General features: G+C 39.8%; 1 protein-coding gene and 1 non-coding gene across 2 annotated transcripts in view; one reads left to right on the forward strand and one right to left on the reverse strand.

Annotated features, from left to right (window-relative positions):
* Positions 1-9,209: 9,209 nt before the first annotated feature.
* LOC114494955 (transmembrane protein 217-like) overlaps positions 9,210-18,515 on the reverse strand; it is a 37,385-nt gene continuing 28,079 nt past the window's right edge. Inside the window, exon 2 of the mRNA XM_036024048.1 lies at positions 9,210-10,335. Within this exon, the coding sequence (XP_035879941.1) occupies positions 9,746-10,324 (579 nt within the window). The 5' untranslated portion in view covers positions 10,325-10,335 and the 3' untranslated portion in view covers positions 9,210-9,745. The remainder of the gene's footprint in view (positions 10,336-18,515) is intronic.
* LOC114495889 lies at positions 14,301-14,401 on the forward strand. Its single transcript, XR_003684549.1, has one exon. It is a non-coding gene; the product is annotated as a small nucleolar RNA SNORA76 (small nucleolar RNA).

The following is an 18,515-nucleotide window of genomic DNA, read 5'->3' on the forward strand; positions in this document are numbered from 1 at the left end:
TCAAGATAGAATATATTCTGAACCATAAAACTATTTTCAATAAATTTAAAATAAGTTAGAGCACACAATGTGTATTTTCTGATAATACTAAAATTAGAAATCAATAAGAGAAAGATTTCTGCAAAATCTCCAAATATTGGAACAAAGTAGCACATTGATAAATAACTCATAGATCAAAGAAGAATTCAAGAAGAAATTAGAAAGTATTTTTAATGGACTTAAAAATGAAAACACAACATATGAAAATTTGTGTGATGCCATTAAAGCAGCACTTAGAAGAAATTTTATAGCACTAAGTGCCTATATTAAAAATAAAAGATCTTGTCCTGGCCAGGTGGCTCAGTTGGTTGGATTGTTGTCCCATACGCCAAAGAACTGTGGGTTTGATCCCCAGCTGGGGCGCATGCGGGAGGCAACCGATTGATGTTTCTCTCTTACATTGATGTTTGTTTCTCTCTCCCCCACCCCCTCTCTGAAATCAATAAGTATATCCTCGGGTGAGGATTCAAAAAAAGATCTTCAATCAATGACTTTAGCTTCTACCTTAATTAAGAAAGTATAAAGGGAAGAGCAAATTTAACTCAAAGTAAGTTGAAAAAAGGAAATAATAAGGATCAGAGCAGAAATCAATGGCAATACAAGATAGAAAAAGAATAGATAAAATTAATGAAATAAAAAACTGGTTTAATTAAAACCTTATAAATGTCTAGTTAGGCTGGTCAGAATAAACAGAGAAAACACAAATGAACATCAGAAGTGAGAGGAGTAACTTCACTATACATTCTACAGATAATAAAATGATAACAAGAGAACAATATGAACAGCTTTATGGCAATAAACTTGACAACTTTATCTCCATTAGATAAAATGGAGAAAAAAATTTTATTTATTTATTTATTTATTTATTTATTTATTTTAGAGAGAGCGGGAGGGAGCGAGAAAGAGAGGGAGAGAAATATTCATGTGTGAGAGATATGTCTATCAGTTGCCTCTCGCATGCCCCCAACTGGAGACTTGGCCCATACCGAGGCATGGGCATCAAACCACCAACTTTTTGGTTCACAGGCTGGCTCTCAATCCACTGAGCCACACCAGCCCAGGCAAAATGGACAAATTTTTTGAATGACACAAACTACTAAAGCTTATAAGAAGAAATAGATTACCTCAATAGTCCCACATTTGTTTTTTTTTTTTAATTGATTTTATAGTAAAAAACTTCCCATAAAAATTTCAAGGTCCAGGACTTCTGGCCAAGATGGAGGCATAGGTGGACACACTGTGCCCACCTATGCCTCCACAACCAAAATTAAGGACAACAAAAATTTAGAAACAAAAAACCAACCAGAACAGACAAAAAATTGAACTGTATGGAAGTCTGACAACCATTTATCCAGACCAGTAAGAGGGGCGGAGTCAGCGGCCAGCAGAGAGGGGCTGTGAGCTCCCAGCAGGAAAAGGTGGTGGCTGGCAGACTGGGTACACAGGGCACAGGTGGCTGTTGGCAGACCCCAGGCGTCGGGAGGCAACGGGCAGACCCAGTGAGACACGCAAGGCAGCTGGCTGTCCACAGTCACACATTCACACATAGATAAACCAGTTGAAAAACTGGCGGTGAGACAGACCACACAACCCAGGGACCTGGCACTGGGAAATAAAACCTAAAAGCACTGATTTAAAACACTTGTAGAGGTTGAGGTGCAGGGAGAGACTCCCAGCATCACAGGGCAATTCATTGGAGAGACCCATAGGGTCCTAGAACGTACACGAGCCCACCCACCCAGGAATCAGCACTAGAAGGGCCCAATTTGCTTGTGGGAAGTGGCAGAGGGAACTGAAATCCGACAGAGAGTGGAGCAAGCACCATCATTCCCTCTTTGACCCCGCCCCCACATACAACATCAAACCCAGCAACTGGGTTGCCCTGCCCTGGTGAACACCTAAGGCTCTGCCCCTCATACATAACAGGCTCGACCAGACCAAAAAAAAAAAAAAAAGGATGGCTCAAAAAGAACAAATGAAAGCCTCAGAACCAATACTTTTAAGTGACCAAGAGATAGCCAACCTATCAGATGCACAGTTCAAAACACTGGTAATCAGGATGCTCACAGAATTGGTTGATTTTGGTCACAAATTAGATGAAAAAAATGAAGGCTACACTAAGTGAAATAAAGGAAAATACACAGGGAACCAATAGTGATGGGAAGAAAGCTGGGTCTCACATCAATGGAGTGGACCAGAAGGAAGAAAAAAACATACAATCAGAAAAGAATGAAGAAACAAGAATTCAAAAAAATGAGGAGAGGCTTAGGAACCTCCAGGACACCTTTAAACATTCCAACATCCAAATTATAGGGGTGCCAGAAGGAGAAGAGGAAGAACAAGAAATGGAAAACTTATTTGAAGACACACTTCCGGCAAGATGGAGGAATAGGTGGACGCCCCGTACCTCCTCGCACAACCAAGAACAGAACCACAATAATTTACAACAATGATTTGCAGTCATAATATCAGAGCTGTCAGAGGATTTATCTAAATGGAAGTCGGACAGCCAAGAAGTTGAAGTAGACCCGTACATCCAGACTGGTAGGGGACTACGAGCAGAGCCGAGCGAGTGGGCGCGGGGCTGGCGCGGGTCACAGGCTCGCGTAGGTCGGGGGAAATTTGGCGCAAAATCGGTGCGACAGCAATCTGGGACGCAAGAGCGCAGCGGTGTAGTGGTGATCCCTGAGTACGCAAGCAGCGGCTGGGGGAATCAGTGGGGCAGCGATTGGGGACCAGGGCAGAGCTCACGGCCCAGAAGCCCAGGGAAGTGTCTGACTCCAGGAGAACGGAAGGGTCGCCATTGATCCCTCATGTCCCCGCTCCCGCTCCTGCCCCCACATATAACGTCACAAGCTAGCGACTGGGGCGCCGAGCCCCGGTGAACACCTAAGGCTCCGCCCCCCACCGTAACAGGAGCTACCAGACCAGAGAAAAAATAAATAAATAAGTAAAATAATAGGAGAGACAGGGAAAGACATAAGACATGTTTCCAGCAGAACAGATCAGTCCCCCAGGACTCATCCTTTTGAGTGACCAAGAAATAGCCAATCTATCAGATGCACAGTTCAAAACACTGGTGATCAGGAAGCTCACAGAACTGGTGGATTTGGGATCCAAATTACATGAAAAAATGCAGATTACCATAAAAGGGATGCAGGAAGACACACGGAGGAGAGCCAATTGTGAAAGGAAGGAATCTGAGTCTCAAAACAACACAGTGGACCAGAAGGAAGATAGAAACAACCAAGCAGGAGAGCATGATGAAATAAGAATTCAAAAAATTGAAGAAAAGCTTAAGACCATCGAGGACACCTTTAAACGTTCCAACATCCGAATTATAGGGGTACCAGAAGGGGAGGACCAGCAAGTGGAAAAGTTATTTGAACAAATAATAAAGGAGAACTTCCCCAAACTGGCAAAGGGAACAGTCTTCCAAGAAATCCAAGGAGCACAGAGAGCCCCAAAGAAGTTGGACCCAAGAAGAAACACACCAAGGCACATCATAATTACATTAGCCAAGGTAAAAACGAAGGAGAGAATCCTAGAAGCAGCAAGAGATAAGGGGACAGTCACCTACAAAGGAGTTCCCATCAGACTGTCAGCTGATTTCTCCAAAGAGACCTTACAGGCAAGAAGGGGCTGGAAAGAAATATTCCAAGTCATGAAAGACAAGGACCTACATCCCAGATTGCTCTATCCAGCAAAGCTTTCATTTAGAATGGAAGGGCAGATAAAGTGCTTCCCAGATAAGGTCAAGTTAAAGGAGTTCATCATCACCAAGCCATTATTATATGAAATGTTAAAGGGACTTATCTAACAAAAAGAAGATAAACATGTACAGTAAAATGACAGAAAACTCACAATTAGGAACAACCACACCTAAAACAAAAACAAAAACAAACTAAGCAAACAACTAGAACAGGAACAGAACCACAGAAATGGAGATCACATGGAGGGTTAGCAACAGGGGAGTGGGAAGAGGAGAGAGGGGGAAAAGGTATGGAGAATAAGTAGCATAGATAGTAGGTAGAAAATAGACAAGGGAAGGCAAGAATAGTATGGGAAATGTAGAAGCTAAAGAACTTATGACATATGGACATGAACTAAAGGGGGGAATGTGGGTAGGAGAGGGTGTGCAGGGTGGAGGGGAATGAAGGGGGGTAATGGGACAACTGTAATAGCATAATCAATAAACTATATTTAAAAAAATAATAATCTAAAAAAAAATAAAGAGCCATACAATCATCTCAATACATGTAGAAAAAACATTGACAATATACAGTATTTATTACTGATTTTTAAAATTCTTCTACAAAGGAACTTCCTCAACCTGATATAGGACATATATGAAAAACCTACAGCTAACACCATACTTAGTGGAGAAAGACTGAGTGTTTTCCATCTAAAATCAGGAATAAGACAATAATGTTCCTTCTCACTACTTCTACTCAACATTATACTAGAGGTGCTAGCCATCACAATGAGGTAAGAACAGGAAGAAGTAAACTGTCTTTATTTGCAGACATCGTGATTGACTATGCAGAAAATCTGAAGGAATCTGCTGAACATTACTTGACATAATACATGAGTTTAGCACTGCTGCAGAATAAAAGATCAATATACAAAAATGTATTTCTATATACTATCAACAAACAATTAGAACTAAAATTTAACAAACAATACCAAAACAATAGCAATACCAAACAATAACAAAACAATACCAAACAATAACAAAAAATAAAATACTTAGAGATAAATCTGAAAAAGATGTGAAGGACTTGTATACTGGAAACTATGAAGCATTGCTGAGAGAAAATACAGAAGACTTAAATGAATGGAGAGAAATTCTATTGTCATGGGTTAAAAGACTCAATATTGGTAAGAGGTTAATTCTCCCCAAATTAACCTATAGAGTCAATGTAATCCTCCTAATCAAGATTTCAGCAGATTTTTTTCTCTTAAGGATTTTATTTATTTATTTTTAGAGGGGAAGGGAGGGAAAAGGAGAAGGAGAGAAGCATTGATGTGGGAGAGATGCATCAATTGGTTGCCTCTTGAGGACCCCCAGCAGGGGATTTGGCTCACAACCCATGCATGTGCCCTGACTGGGAATTGAACCTGCAACATTTTGGTTCATAGGCTGGCACTCAATCTACTGAGCCAACCAGCCAGGGCTCAGCAGATTTGTTAAAATAGAAACTTTAAGCTAATTCTAGAGTTTATATGGAAATGCGAGAACCTAGGATAGCCAAAACAATTTTGAAAAAGAAAAAAAATGGAGGAATATGATTTAAAGACTTCTTATAAAGTTACTGTAGTCAAGACAGGGTCACACTGACATAAAGATAGACAAATAGATCAATGGAATAAAATAAAGTCCAGAGAACAGGAAACTGAGACTCAGAACTGACTGCGGACTACAGTGGTTGTTGCAGTGGGAGAAACACCCAGTCTCATGCGAGGGTTCATTGGAAAGTGGGGTAGAGCCAAGCAGGCAAGCTGCATTGTTCCCTCTCTGGCCCCTCCCTCACAGGCAGCACCACAGTGCAGCAAAGAGAGTCGCCTTGCCCTGGTCAAAACCTAAGGCCCTGCCCTCTTACAATTTAACAGGTGCGCTGAGACAAAGAAATATGACCCAAATGAAAGAACAGAGCAAAGCTTCAGAAAGAGAGCTAAGCAATGAGGAGATGGCCAACCTATCTGATAGAGAATTTAAAACCCTGGTAATCAAAATGCTCACAGAACTGATTGAGCTTGGTTAAAAAATGAAAAACAAAAACAAAAACAAAATCAAATGAAAGATATCCAATGAAATAAAGCAATGAAATAAAGCAAAATATTCAGGGAACCAATAGTGACAGGAAGGAAACCAGAACTCAACGCAACAATTTGGAACAAATGGATAAGAATGAAGGAACAGAGTGAAGACACAAGAATCCCCAAAAATGAAGAAAGGCTGAGGAATATCTGGGACAACCTGAAAAATTCCAATATCTGAATTACAGGGGTGCCAGAAAGAGAAGAACAAGAGCAAGAAAGGGAAAACTTATATGAATGAATAAATAATGAAGGAAAATTTCTCCAATCTGGTGAAGGAAATAGACTTCCAGGAAGTCCAGGAAGCTTAGAGAGTCCCAAATAAGTTAGACCCAAAGAGTAACACACCAAGGCACATCACCATTAAATTATCTAAGATTAAAGATAAAGAGAGAATCTTAACAGCAGCAAGAGGAAAGGAAAGAGTTACCTACAAAGGAGTGCCCATAAGGCTATCAGCTGATTTCTCAAAAGAGGCTTTGCAGGCAAGAAGGGGCTGGAAAGAAGTATTCCAAGTCATGAAAGGCAAGGACCTACATCCAAGCTTATTCTATCCAGCAAAGCTATCATTTAGAATGGAAGGGCAGATAAAGTGCTTCCCAGATAAGGTCAAGTTAAAGGAGTTCATCATCACCAAGCCATTACTATATGAAATGTTAAAGGGACTTATCTAAGAAAAAGAAGATAAAAAATATGAGCAGTAAAATGATATGCACTTCTCTGATAGTTATGAGATTGAGAATCTTTTCATGTGTACCAGCCACTTATGTATCTTCTTTATGAATTCTCTATTTACTTCCATTGCCTACTTTTCTGCTGGGTTCTTTTTGTCTTGTAAAATTTTTAAAGATTTCTTTTCATGACTGTGATTATATGGTACTTGTCTTTTAACTTTATTGTCACATTGAGTTACAAAACTCTCAATTGTGCTAGACATTCCCCTGGACTGTATTATATACATTCTTTATATAACACATAAAAAATAAAGTCCAGAAGTAGGTATGTGTGTGTATACAAAGTCTATTCAGTAGAGAAAAGATAAACTTTTCAAGAATTAGTGTTGGAACAATTAGATATCCAGGAGCAGAAAAGTAAATTTTGATCTACATCTCTTACCACATATGAAAAGTAACAAAGGGGATTATATATCTAAGTTTAAAACTTAAAACTATAACTTCTAGAGGAAAATATAGGAGAAAACCTTCATGACCTTGAGTTAGGCAAAGATTTCCTAATATATAACCAAAAGTGTGACCCATAAAGGAATAAATTGATAAATTGGACTTCATTGAAATAAAAACTTGGTGCTCTTTAAAAGATGCTGTGAAGTGAATGAAAAGACAAGGCGCAAAATAGGAAAATATTTACCCATCATATTGTTGGGGACCACCCTGCCTGGTCTCAGGAAGCTGTAATCACCCGTGACTTAGGCTGAGTGAAAGACCTCTGGACCAGGAGCCACTAAGGAGACAAAACTTATTTCCCTGGCATGAACACTGCCTGTTCTGCACCGAAACCTCCTAGCTTGATCAGTTAGCCAATGATGGGTAAGATTTCCCACGGAGGGAAACTCCTAAGACAGGCATGATCACGTGAGGCTTCTGGGAAGAGATTCGGGGCTGTGGAAAGGAAGGGGTGATGGACATCAACCCCTGTCCTCTCGGCTTTGTCAAAGCCTGAGTCTTTGTTCTTAGATGTGAGAAATCCAAGTCTCCTGGCTGCCTCTGTCTTCTCTGCCCTTCTCAGGCCTGCAGGGGTGGTGCAGGCCAGACCAGAAATGTGGGCCCCTGGGATAATCAGGCCTAGGACATAGAATATGCAAGATCCTATGAGATCTGTTTGCTGGAGGATATTATTAACTTGGAATTTAAAGGCACAGGCAGGAAACCTTTGGAACCTGTAGCCCTTTCATATGCTAAAGACCACAACCCTTGCCCAGAATCTCAGCAGGAGTTCTGTCCCCACCTTTGTAAGTTGCCTACCTCTTTCGATCTATTCTGCCAGACTGTGAATCTACAAACTAAGTCTGTTTTCTCAATAAAAATCTGCTTGGGTATGGACATGGGGCGCCCTCCAGGAGGGAGGGTGGCCAAAGGTGCTCCCCATGTGAGGAGTGGCCCTTCTGTCCCTATTCCCCCACAGGACCTGGTTGTCTCTGTGTATGTTTTTCTCATGTTTTGATGAGCATCTACAGCCGAGATGGATACTGCTGGACGACATCCTCCACATGATATAGCTGATAGAGAACTTGTATTCAGAAAGTATAAAGAACACCCCAAACTCAGCAATGAAAAAAAAACCTAATTCTTAAAAATGGGCTAAAGATAAAATAAAAATGGACAAAAAAGATATAAGGATGCTAAATAAGCATGTGGAAAGATGCTCAACATCATTTATCATTAGAGAAGTGTAAGTTAAAGCTGCAGTGAAATACTGCTATATACCTATTAGAGTGGCTAAAATAAAAAACTTAGTGTGCATACTAAGTGCTGGCATGGATGTGGAGAAACTGGAATTTTTATATACTGCCATTGGAAATATAAAACAGTACAGCTGCTCTAAAAAAAATTTCCAGTTTCTTAAAAAAGTTAAAGCGGTATTTACCCAAGATTAATGAAATCATAAATCCATAAAGTCTCATGCACGAATGTTTAAAGCATCCTTATTCATAGTTGCCCCAAACTGCAAATCAATAGATGTTCTTCTATGGGCAAATAGATTTTTTAAAAAAATGGTGGTACATTTATGCCATAGCGTCCTACTCACCAATAAAAAATAAACCATTAATACACTTAATGACACAGAAGAACCTTGAAGGCATTAGGCTAAGTGAAAGAAGCCAGACAAAAAAAGAGTAATACTGTATGAATCCACTTATATAAAATTCTAGAAAATGCAAACTAATATATGGTAAGAGCAAATCAGTACCTTGTGATGGGAGGGGTAGGCTATAGACAGTGGGGGGAGCAGGGATTATGGAGAAACTTTTGGAGGTGATACATATGTTCATGAACTCAATTGTGGTGATGGTTTCACTGGTATATACTTATGTCAAATTATATATTTTAAACATTACATGTTATATGTCAAGTATGCTTCAAGGAAGCTATTAAATAACCAACCAACGATTGACAAAATGTCTAATATTTGAAGTAGAAGTTTGCTCAATTTTTCTTTTTTTAAAGATTTTATTTATTTATTTTTAGATAGAGGGGAAGGGAGGGAGAAAGAGGGGGAAACATCAATGTGTGGTTGCATCTTGAGTATCCCTCCTGGGGACCCGGCCTGCAACCCAGGCATGTGCCCTGACTGGAAATCAAACCTGCAACCCTTTGGTTCTCAGGCCGGTGCTCAATCCACTGAGCCACTCCAGTCAGGGCTCTATTTTTATTCTTTTACTTATATGGAATATAGCATAGAGGACATAGGGAGAAAAACCATAGCACTAAACCACTCCAAGGCACCAACAGCACCCTTTGTGCTTAAACGATCTGAGAAATAAATACAGATTTGCCTGTCTCAGGGTTAAATTAGAGAGCTGTGGGTTGAAGGTGAATAATGACATACCAAGATGAATGAATTGCTAGACTGCAGTTCAGCTTCATTTCATTCCCTGGCCTTCTTTATTTTGTCTGATAAGGTGGTACTGACTAGAAAAAGGAGCAACTCAAGGAGTGCTTTGTAAATAACAATGAACTTCAACTAAACATCCTCAATGAGCAGGATGTTCCAGTTGTGACCCTAATCACATTTCTCTTCACATTCCCTGGAAAGGGTGGCAGTAGGGTCTCTAGTTGCTGAACAGACCAGCGAGAGTGAAGAGATGGAAATAGAACTACCATGAGAATCTAGGAGACCTGACTTTAAGGAGAGAGAAGGGCCAACATTATTCATTATAGTGGCGGGAAAGGCTGATTATCTTTGATTTCCGCCGTGGAAAATCTCTGTTGCCCATAGACGTACGTATGTTGTAGGAAATGATATTGCCCTGGCTTTTACTTTTGTAGATTATCTGGGCATAAGTCATGACAAAGAACATCCAGAAACAATGCAGGGATATACGGGACACTAAACCAAACCAGCGCATGACTTTGACTTCTCCAATGTTGGTGTTATTGTTGGTGAGGATTTGTACTACAATGTTTATGGCTTCATAGAAAAAGATCCAGATTAAATAGAGCACTAAGCCCCTGTGCTTCTGGGCATATACTGAGTATAGGAGCAAGCAGCTGATGATGAAGGTGATGCAAGACAGGAAAAGGACAATGTTCCAACTCCAACACGCGATGAACTGACTTATCAGGATATTCACACTCTTGGCACTTAGGTTAATCTCAGTGCAGTCGCTGCTCCTCATGTGCTTGTGTTCAAAGATGAGGTACATGTATGTGGCTATGATGGTAAAGACCCCTGATAACACGGTGCCCGTTTTGGCGGTCATCCCACACCAGCGTTTCTGCTTCATGCTGAGACCTCCTGTGAAGACAAACAATATAAAGGAGATCTCTGGTTGTTGCTACTGGGGTAAATTACCAGGGTTTCTTCCTCCTTTCTCAAAGGAGAAACAACAGAAAGAAATATGGACACTCGAACATAACTTTGGGAAGACAAAGACTGTTTAAAATTGATTGGGAGTGTGAGTGGGGAGGAGGGAGGATGCAGTCTAGTGGCAGGGATCAGATAAATTAGAGAAGTGCTTCTCAACCTTGGCTTCACATTACAATCACTAAAAGTACCCAGGACAAAGCCCTGCTCCAGTCCAATTAGAACATTCTCTGGTGGGACCCAAAACATCAGCATTTTTCAAAACTTCCTGGTGATTTTTCATGTGTAACCAGGATTGGAAAACGCAGAGCCAAAAAAAGGCAGTTTAAATTGTATTCCTCTCTCTCCTAACATTGCCTTGGGCAACCATTGCTGCCCACTGATGGGGAAAATTGGCTGCACTCAGACCTTGAGTGCAGGTGTCCTCAGCATTAAAATAAGCACAGGGTTCACAACTTAAGGGATACAATGAAAAGCGTAATTTAAGGGAAATTTAGAGCCTTAGGGCAGAATAGCCTTATAATAGAAAAGAAAAAGCAATAAGGAGCTAAGTGTCCAACTCAAGAAGTTAGGGGAAAAATGAATAATAAGAATAACAAAAAATAGGAGCAAGAAAAAATAGAACAGACATCAGTGAAAAACAAAGAAAAAGTAGAGGGATTTCTGATTAGTTAGGTTATTAAAGCTAACTTACTGCTTAAAACAACACAAAATGTTGGATAAAATAGATTTAAAATATTCTTAGAAATACAGAAGTGCTGACAGGGTAAAGGGTAAGAGGTTAGAAGCCAAAGTCTATAGGAGTTTAAGAACTGGGACAGGTAAGCCAGTAAGGAAGTCGACTTTGTTCTGAGAATATTTTCCAATCTGGCCAAACTTGAATTTCAACTGTGAGAGTTCTTTAGAGTAAGAAGAATGAAATCAAAGCTCAGGGGCCACCAAGAAGAGGAGCATATTCGAAAGCCTCCCCTTTTTCGTCATGGCCTCCCAAAGGGCTATGCCTAACAGTACTTCAGAAGTAAACCTGCCCCACAGCTTTCTCCCAAGAGACTCCAGGAAAGTCACTTAGTAGTATACTGAATGTATGGGGTTGGGGGGACTCTCCTCAAGACATTGCAATCGTAGCTAACCTTTTTGTAGGTTTGTTGTCCAAATTACATGAAATCCTGAACTGGAAGTACCTCTAAGTGCCTGGCAGAAACAAACTCCAATCCTTTCTGGAAGAATGCACCTTTATGTTGGCCCTCAAAGGATCTCCAACAGTAATTGTTGAGAGACAGTAACTAGTACACAGTAAAAAATACCAAGCACACAAGGAACAGGTGCTGTGAGAACCAGCAGAAGTAGAAACAGAACTGCAAGAATACCAGATCATGAGACAAATATGATTATTACATGCTTTTGCATTATTTAAAATTTTTACTTTATTTTTAATTGTGGTAAAATACACATAAAATTACCATCTTAACCATTTTTAAGTGTATAACTTAACAATGTTGCTTATATGCATATTGTTGTACAGCCAATCTCCAGAACTTTTTCTTCTTTAAAAATTGAAATTCTATATCCATTAAACAACGATTCTGTATTTCCCCTTCCCACAGCCTCTGGCAATCACCATTCTATTTTCTGATTGTATGAATTTTACTACTCTGGATATGATAAATGATATGCTATGTCCAGGCATAATACAGTATTTGTATTTGTCTTTTTGTGACTGCTTATATCACTTAACAAAATGTCCTCAGGTTCTTTATATTGTAACATGTGTCAGAATTTCCATTTATACTACAGTGAAACAAATAAAAGATGATATTGCACATATATGTAGGAACAGAAAACTATAGAAAATAACCTAGCACATTTGAAAGAGAACTAAATAGAATTTCCAGAGATAGAAAATTCAATATCTGAAATTAAAAATTCAGTAGACATAGAGTGTGGGGTAAAGGTAGGTTTGTAGTTGTTCATATGGAAAATAATACTATAATCAATAAATAATAATACAGAATAAAGTGTGATTCATGTACTCGCAACTGTAAACCTACTTTTGCCACACCATGTATTTGGTGGATTGGATACAGATAAAGTGAAAATTACTTAGCCAAGGGATAAGTCAGAAGAGATCATCAGAATGTAGCACAGAGAAACAAAAAGATGGAAAATATCGATGGGATGGTAAGAAACATAAAGGATATAGTGTGTTCTGATGAGGGAGAGAGAGAGAGAGTGAAAGAGAGACGGCCAGAAGAAAAGAGAATAGGGCAGTGTATTTGAAGAGAAAAAAGCTGAGGATTTGCACTACTGAAGTAAAACACCAACCCACAGATTCAAGAACCCTAAATGATTGCTAGGATAAAGAAAAGGAAATTTACACCTAGACACATGGTATTCATTTTGTTGAAACAGGTAGCAGACTTCCGCTTTCTATTCCTAAAATTCTCACAAAATTTTCGGCTTCCCATTGGTCTATCTATGACAAAGACTGTTAATTGTCTCCCAACATCCATTTCCCTATTCTTACTTTTTGTTGTAGCTTGACACATAGCCAATGGGCTAACGACTACATTTCCCAGATCTCCCTTGCAGCTTTCTGTGGCCAGGTGACCAATGAGATGTGAGTGAAATCGTATGCACCACCTTACAGTCCTATTCAAAAAAGGATTAGGAGTGCTCTCACCTTCCTCTTTTCCCCCTTCCAGATTCTTGGCCACGGTCAGAACTGATCTTTGACCCAGACTTGGAAGTCCTTGTTGAATACAATAAACTCCCTTTAGCCATGGATCACATTACTTGATAGAGAAATAAACTCCTGTTATAAATAAGCCACTTCGCTTGGAATTCCTCTGTTACAATAATTTACACTGTACTATAATATATCAGAACTTCACTTCATTGAAGCTAAACCCAATGAGGACTAGCGATCCTCTGGGGTCTAGCACCTCCCTTGACTTTACCCTTTTAAAGAAACCAGCACGTTCTCCCTTTCTATATGTTTATTTCACTGGGTCTATGGTTCTCCTCACCATCTCCTTAAAAAGAGATATCTCCTTTTAATCTAAGGGTCACTATAGTCTTCATAATTGAACTGATAATAAATCACATATTGTTTTGTGACATCTCATATTGTTTTATATTGTTATTTAAATGTTTTATACTTATAATAATCATCCTAATGGTTACCAATAGGAACATTAGAGTTAGAGAAGTTAGTTTTGCCTGAGGCTGTAAATCTGGTCGGAGGCAAAATCAGGCTTTTAAGCTACACCTATCTCACTCAAAAACCAGTCTCAACACTCACCTACTTGTGCCTCGTCTGCCGCAGAGATCTGGGAGTTCAGTGAGTCCAGATCCTTCACCCACCCCACAGTTTCTAACAAAGGGCCTTGATTAGAGCAGGCTCTTGATAAACACTGGCAATTCTGCCTCCACCATCTCTCATCTGAGTCACTTGTTCTCAGTAACTCTGAGGGTCATTATGTTCCGCTCTCTTTTTTTTTCTGTCTTCCAGCTTTTCTCTTTTCTTTCCTTCCCTCCCTGTCTTCTTCCCTCCTACACAGGAAAACTGAGTGTGTACTCTTGATGGTTCTAAGAGAAGGTGATGGTCTTTAACCTGGGAAAAGAGAAAGGACTAGAAAATGCAGGGAGCAAAAAATTGCAAGATGGCTCTCAAAGGTGTTTTCTTTCAAAGGAAGTTGGATTAAAATGCTTTCAGGTAGGGTATTTTGTTTGTGACTTTTTAAATCTTAACATTGCCTTTTTTTCCCTATGCAATTCTCTCTCAAGTTATATGCTAAATCAATAGAAAATTATGCTTTAATTTTGCAAATTAAATATTTACTCCTAGGGATTATACCAAATGAAATGAGGTAATAATAATAACAACGACAATAATAATACTGCGCCAGGGGTCAGGCTGCAGCACCAGAGCATGTGCTTATGCATAACTGGGGCTGGTTTCTCCCCACAGCAGCTCTTTTCAATGCAAGAGACACGGTGGGAGCAAAATAATAAACATTTACTCAAAACTTGCTTTGTGTCAGGTATTGTGCTGGAGTTACACAATAACTTCTTAAGTGTAGCTGTACTTGTACTGTAGTATATATTTATTTTCTTGTTGATAGCAAGGGAGAGGGATGTATTTGTACTACTTATGCATTCCAGCTCCCACATGTTGATTTTTACTTGTCAGGAGAGGAATCATTCACAGTTACTGACAACCATTCGACATCTAGCTCCAACCCAGGTGGTCATTCTGCTAATTTTCTGATTCTTCAATAGGATTTTGAAGGATCCCAAGTAGCCTTCAATTTTACTAGTAACTTTATTTATTTTAATGTTTGGCTCATTCTAAGTTAAAGGCACCTGTAGATTTAATTTCTTGTATTTTTCCTTAAGTTACTGATTCTTTGGTTGGTTATTCATTTTTTTCTATTGCTGCTGTAATAAATTACCCCAAATTTAGCAGTTTAAAACAATACAAACATCATCTCAAAGTTCTGTGGGTCAGAAGTCCACATTGCTTTAAGACTCAGCTAGTTTCTCTACTTCAGGTTTTACATGGCAGAAATCAAGGTGTCATTGGCTGGTTGGGCTCTCTTTGGGAGGTTCTGGGGAAGAATCTGCTTCCAAGTTCTTTCAGTTAGTTCCTTGCAGTTGCAGGACTGAGGTTCCCATTTCCTTGCTGAAGAATGTCAGCTGAGGGCTTTCCTTTGCTCCTAGAGGCCTCCCTTTCAGTCGTTGCCCGTGGGCTCTCAGAGCCTGTGCACCAAATCTTTCTCATGCTTGGAATCCCTATGACTTCTGCCTCTAGCTAAAGAGAGCTCTCTTCATGTGATTAATTTGGTATGGCTGGGTAATCAGGATACTCACTTTATCTTTAGATCTTCCACCTTAATTACATCTACCTTAATTACATCTGGCATATTCACCATGTGATATGAGGGAACAAGGGTCAAAGGGCATGCTAAGGGCTGAATTGTGCCCCCTCCTCCCAATTTATACATTGAAGTTTTAATTCCTAGTACCTTATGACTGGGAGCGTCTTTAAAGAGGTAATTAAATTAAAACTAGGTCATTAGAGTAGGCCCTAGCCCAATATGATTGGTCTCCTCATAAGCAGAGAATATTAGGACACAGACACACACAGAGAGAAGACCATGTGAAGGTTGGTAAAAGATGGTCATCTAAAACCAAAAAGAGAAGTCTCAGGACAAACCAACCCTGCCAAACCCTTGATCCAGAACTTCTAGTTTCCAGAACAGTGAGAAAATAAATTTCTGTTGTTTAAGCCACCCAGCGAGTGTGTTGTATTTTGTTATGGCATTCCTAGCAAACCAATACAGGGGCCAAAATTCTGCTAACCACAGTCATAAATTGCCCTTGAGTTCTTCTTTGGATTTGGGTAAACTGACTATCTACAATTGACTGACTTCAACTGGGGTGTTTTCTTAACAAAACTTCTCTTGGCATCTTCTCTTGGCTTCCAACAGCTAAATCACCTTGTTTTCCTTCCAATCTCTGGCAATTCCCTTTCAAAATCCCTTGCTAGCTTTCTTCTGCTTATTCTTTAAAAAAATTTTTTTTTTTAATTTAGCCCTGGCTGGTGTGGTTCAGTGGATTGAGCACGGGCTGCGAACCAAAGTATCGCAGGTTCAATTCTCAGTCAGGGTACATGCTTGGGTTGCAGGCCATGACCCCCAGCAACCGCACATTGATGTTTCTCTCTCTCTCTGTCTCTCTCCCTCCCTTTCCTCTCTAAAATAAAATAAAATCTTAAAAAGAAAGAGTTTACTTATAAAAAAATAGATTTATGAAAGCCCTGGCTAGCATAGCTCAGTGGATTGAGCTCGGGCTGCAAACCAAAGTATCACAGGTTCGATTCCCAGCCAGGGCACATGCCAGGGTTGCAGGCCACTGCCCCCAGCAACCACACATTAATGTTTCTCTCTCTCTCTCTCTCTCCCTCCCTTACCTCTCTCTAAAAATAAATAAATCTTTTAAAAAATAGATTTATGAAAATATATTATTTCATGAGTTCCTAATAAATCAAGATATTCAAATAAGTCCTGCTGGCTGCCTTTATGCTGATAATAGCTTTCTCTTTTTTTAAATATATTTTATTGATTATGTTATTATGGTTGTCTCAATTTTTCCCCCCTTGGCCCATCTCCACCTGATATCCCCCCATTACTTCCAGCAATCCCCCCTCTTAATGTCCATGAGTCATGCATATAAGTTCTTTGGCTTCTCCATTTTCTATACTGTTCTTAACATTCCCCTATCTATTTAGTACCTACCAATTTGTACTTCTTAATCCCAGCACCTTTCTCCCAATTCTCCTGTTTTCCTCTCCCAGCTGATAGCCCTCCAAATGATCTCCATATCTATGATTCTGTTTCTGTTCTGCTTGTTTGCTTAGTTTGTTGCTTAGATTCAACTGTTGAGAGTTGTGAATTTATTGCCATTTTAATTGTTCAGATTTTCATCTTCTTTTTCTTAAATAAGTTCCTTTAACATTTCATATAATAAAGGCTTGGTGATGATGCACTCCTTTAGATTTACTTTGTCTGGGAAGCACTTTATCTGCCCTTCAATTCTAAATGATAGCTTTGCTGGATAGAGTAATTTAGGTTGTAGGTCCTTGCTTTTCAACACTTTGAATACTCCTTGCCAGTCCCTTCTTGCCTGCAAAGTTTCTTTTGAGAGATCAACTGACAGTCTTATGGGAACTCCTTTGTAGGTAACTATCTGCTTTTCTCTTGCTACTTTTAAGATTCTCTTTTTATTTTTAACCTTTGGTATTTTAATTATGATGTGTCTTGGGGTGGGTGGGCCTCTTTGGGTTCATCTTGTTTGGGACTCTGTGCTATCTGAACTTGTATATCTATTTCTGTCACCAAATCGGGGAAGTTTTCTTTCATTATTTTTTAAAATAAGTTTTCAAGTTCTTGTTCTTTCTCCTCTACTTCCAGGACCCTTATGATTCAAATATTGGTATATTTGAAGTTGTCTCAGAGGCTCCTTAGCCTATCCTAATTTTTTGGATTCTTTTTTGTTCTTGATGTTCTGATTCAATGTTTTTTGCTTCCTTATGTTCCAAATCATTGACTTGATTCTTGGCTTCATCCTATCCACTGTTGGTTCTCAGTAACTGTTTCCTTATTTCACTTAGTGTAAACTTCATTTCTGCCTGGGTCTTTTTTATGCTGTTGAAGTTCCCAAGGAGTTCCTTGAGCATCCCAATAATTGGTGTTTTGAACTCTACATCTGTTAGATTGTTTATCACCATTTTGTTTAGTTCTTCTTCTGAAGTCTTGATCTGTTCTTTCATTTGGGCCATGTTTTCCTTTTCTCCCCATTTTGGTAGCCCCCCTGTGTGTTTCCGTGTATTAGGTAGAGCTGCTTTAACTCCCTGTCTTAGTAGTGTGGCCTATGGTATAAAAGTACACCAGAAAGTTGCATGGGGTGGAGCCTTAGGTAATTGCCAAGGTGGGGCAACTGGTTTCACTGCTTTGTGCCTCTGTTTGGGGGAGGGCTCAGAAGGGGACAACGCTGCTGCTTGTCTTCTGGAGTTTTGTCCTGGAGGAAGCTGTCCCCTGGCACCTGCCTTGATGCCAAACACTTCAATTCCTCCCCATATGCCACTGGTGCCCTTCCAGCTGTTGCCCTGCTGCTGAAGCCTAGAGACAGTGACTCTGTGTAAGTCCTAAGTCTACTGTGGGGACCTTTAAGAGGAGATTCCTGAGAATGACACGGTTTCTTCTGCAACCCCTATTCCCACGGGTTTTCACAGCCAGAAGCTATGGTGATTTATCGCCCTGGTGCTGGGACCCTGGGCTGTGTGGTATGGGACTTGGATCCATCAGTCATGAGGTGTCCTTGATTTTTATCCACCACACATAGGTGTGGGACCACCCATTCCACATCTCTGCATCTCCATGCCTCTCCACACATCTCCGTATTTCTGCTCCTCCTACCCATCTATATGAATGTGGTTTCATTAATTCCTTGGTTGTTGGACTTCCATACCAGTCAATTTTCTGATAATTCTGGGCAATATTTGTTTTGTAGTCTAGTTGTAATTTTTGCTGTGGTTGTGCAAGAAGGCA

Source organism: Phyllostomus discolor, chromosome 4 (assembly GCF_004126475.2).
Source record: "Phyllostomus discolor isolate MPI-MPIP mPhyDis1 chromosome 4, mPhyDis1.pri.v3, whole genome shotgun sequence".
Taxonomy (NCBI): Eukaryota; Metazoa; Chordata; class Mammalia; order Chiroptera; family Phyllostomidae; genus Phyllostomus; species Phyllostomus discolor.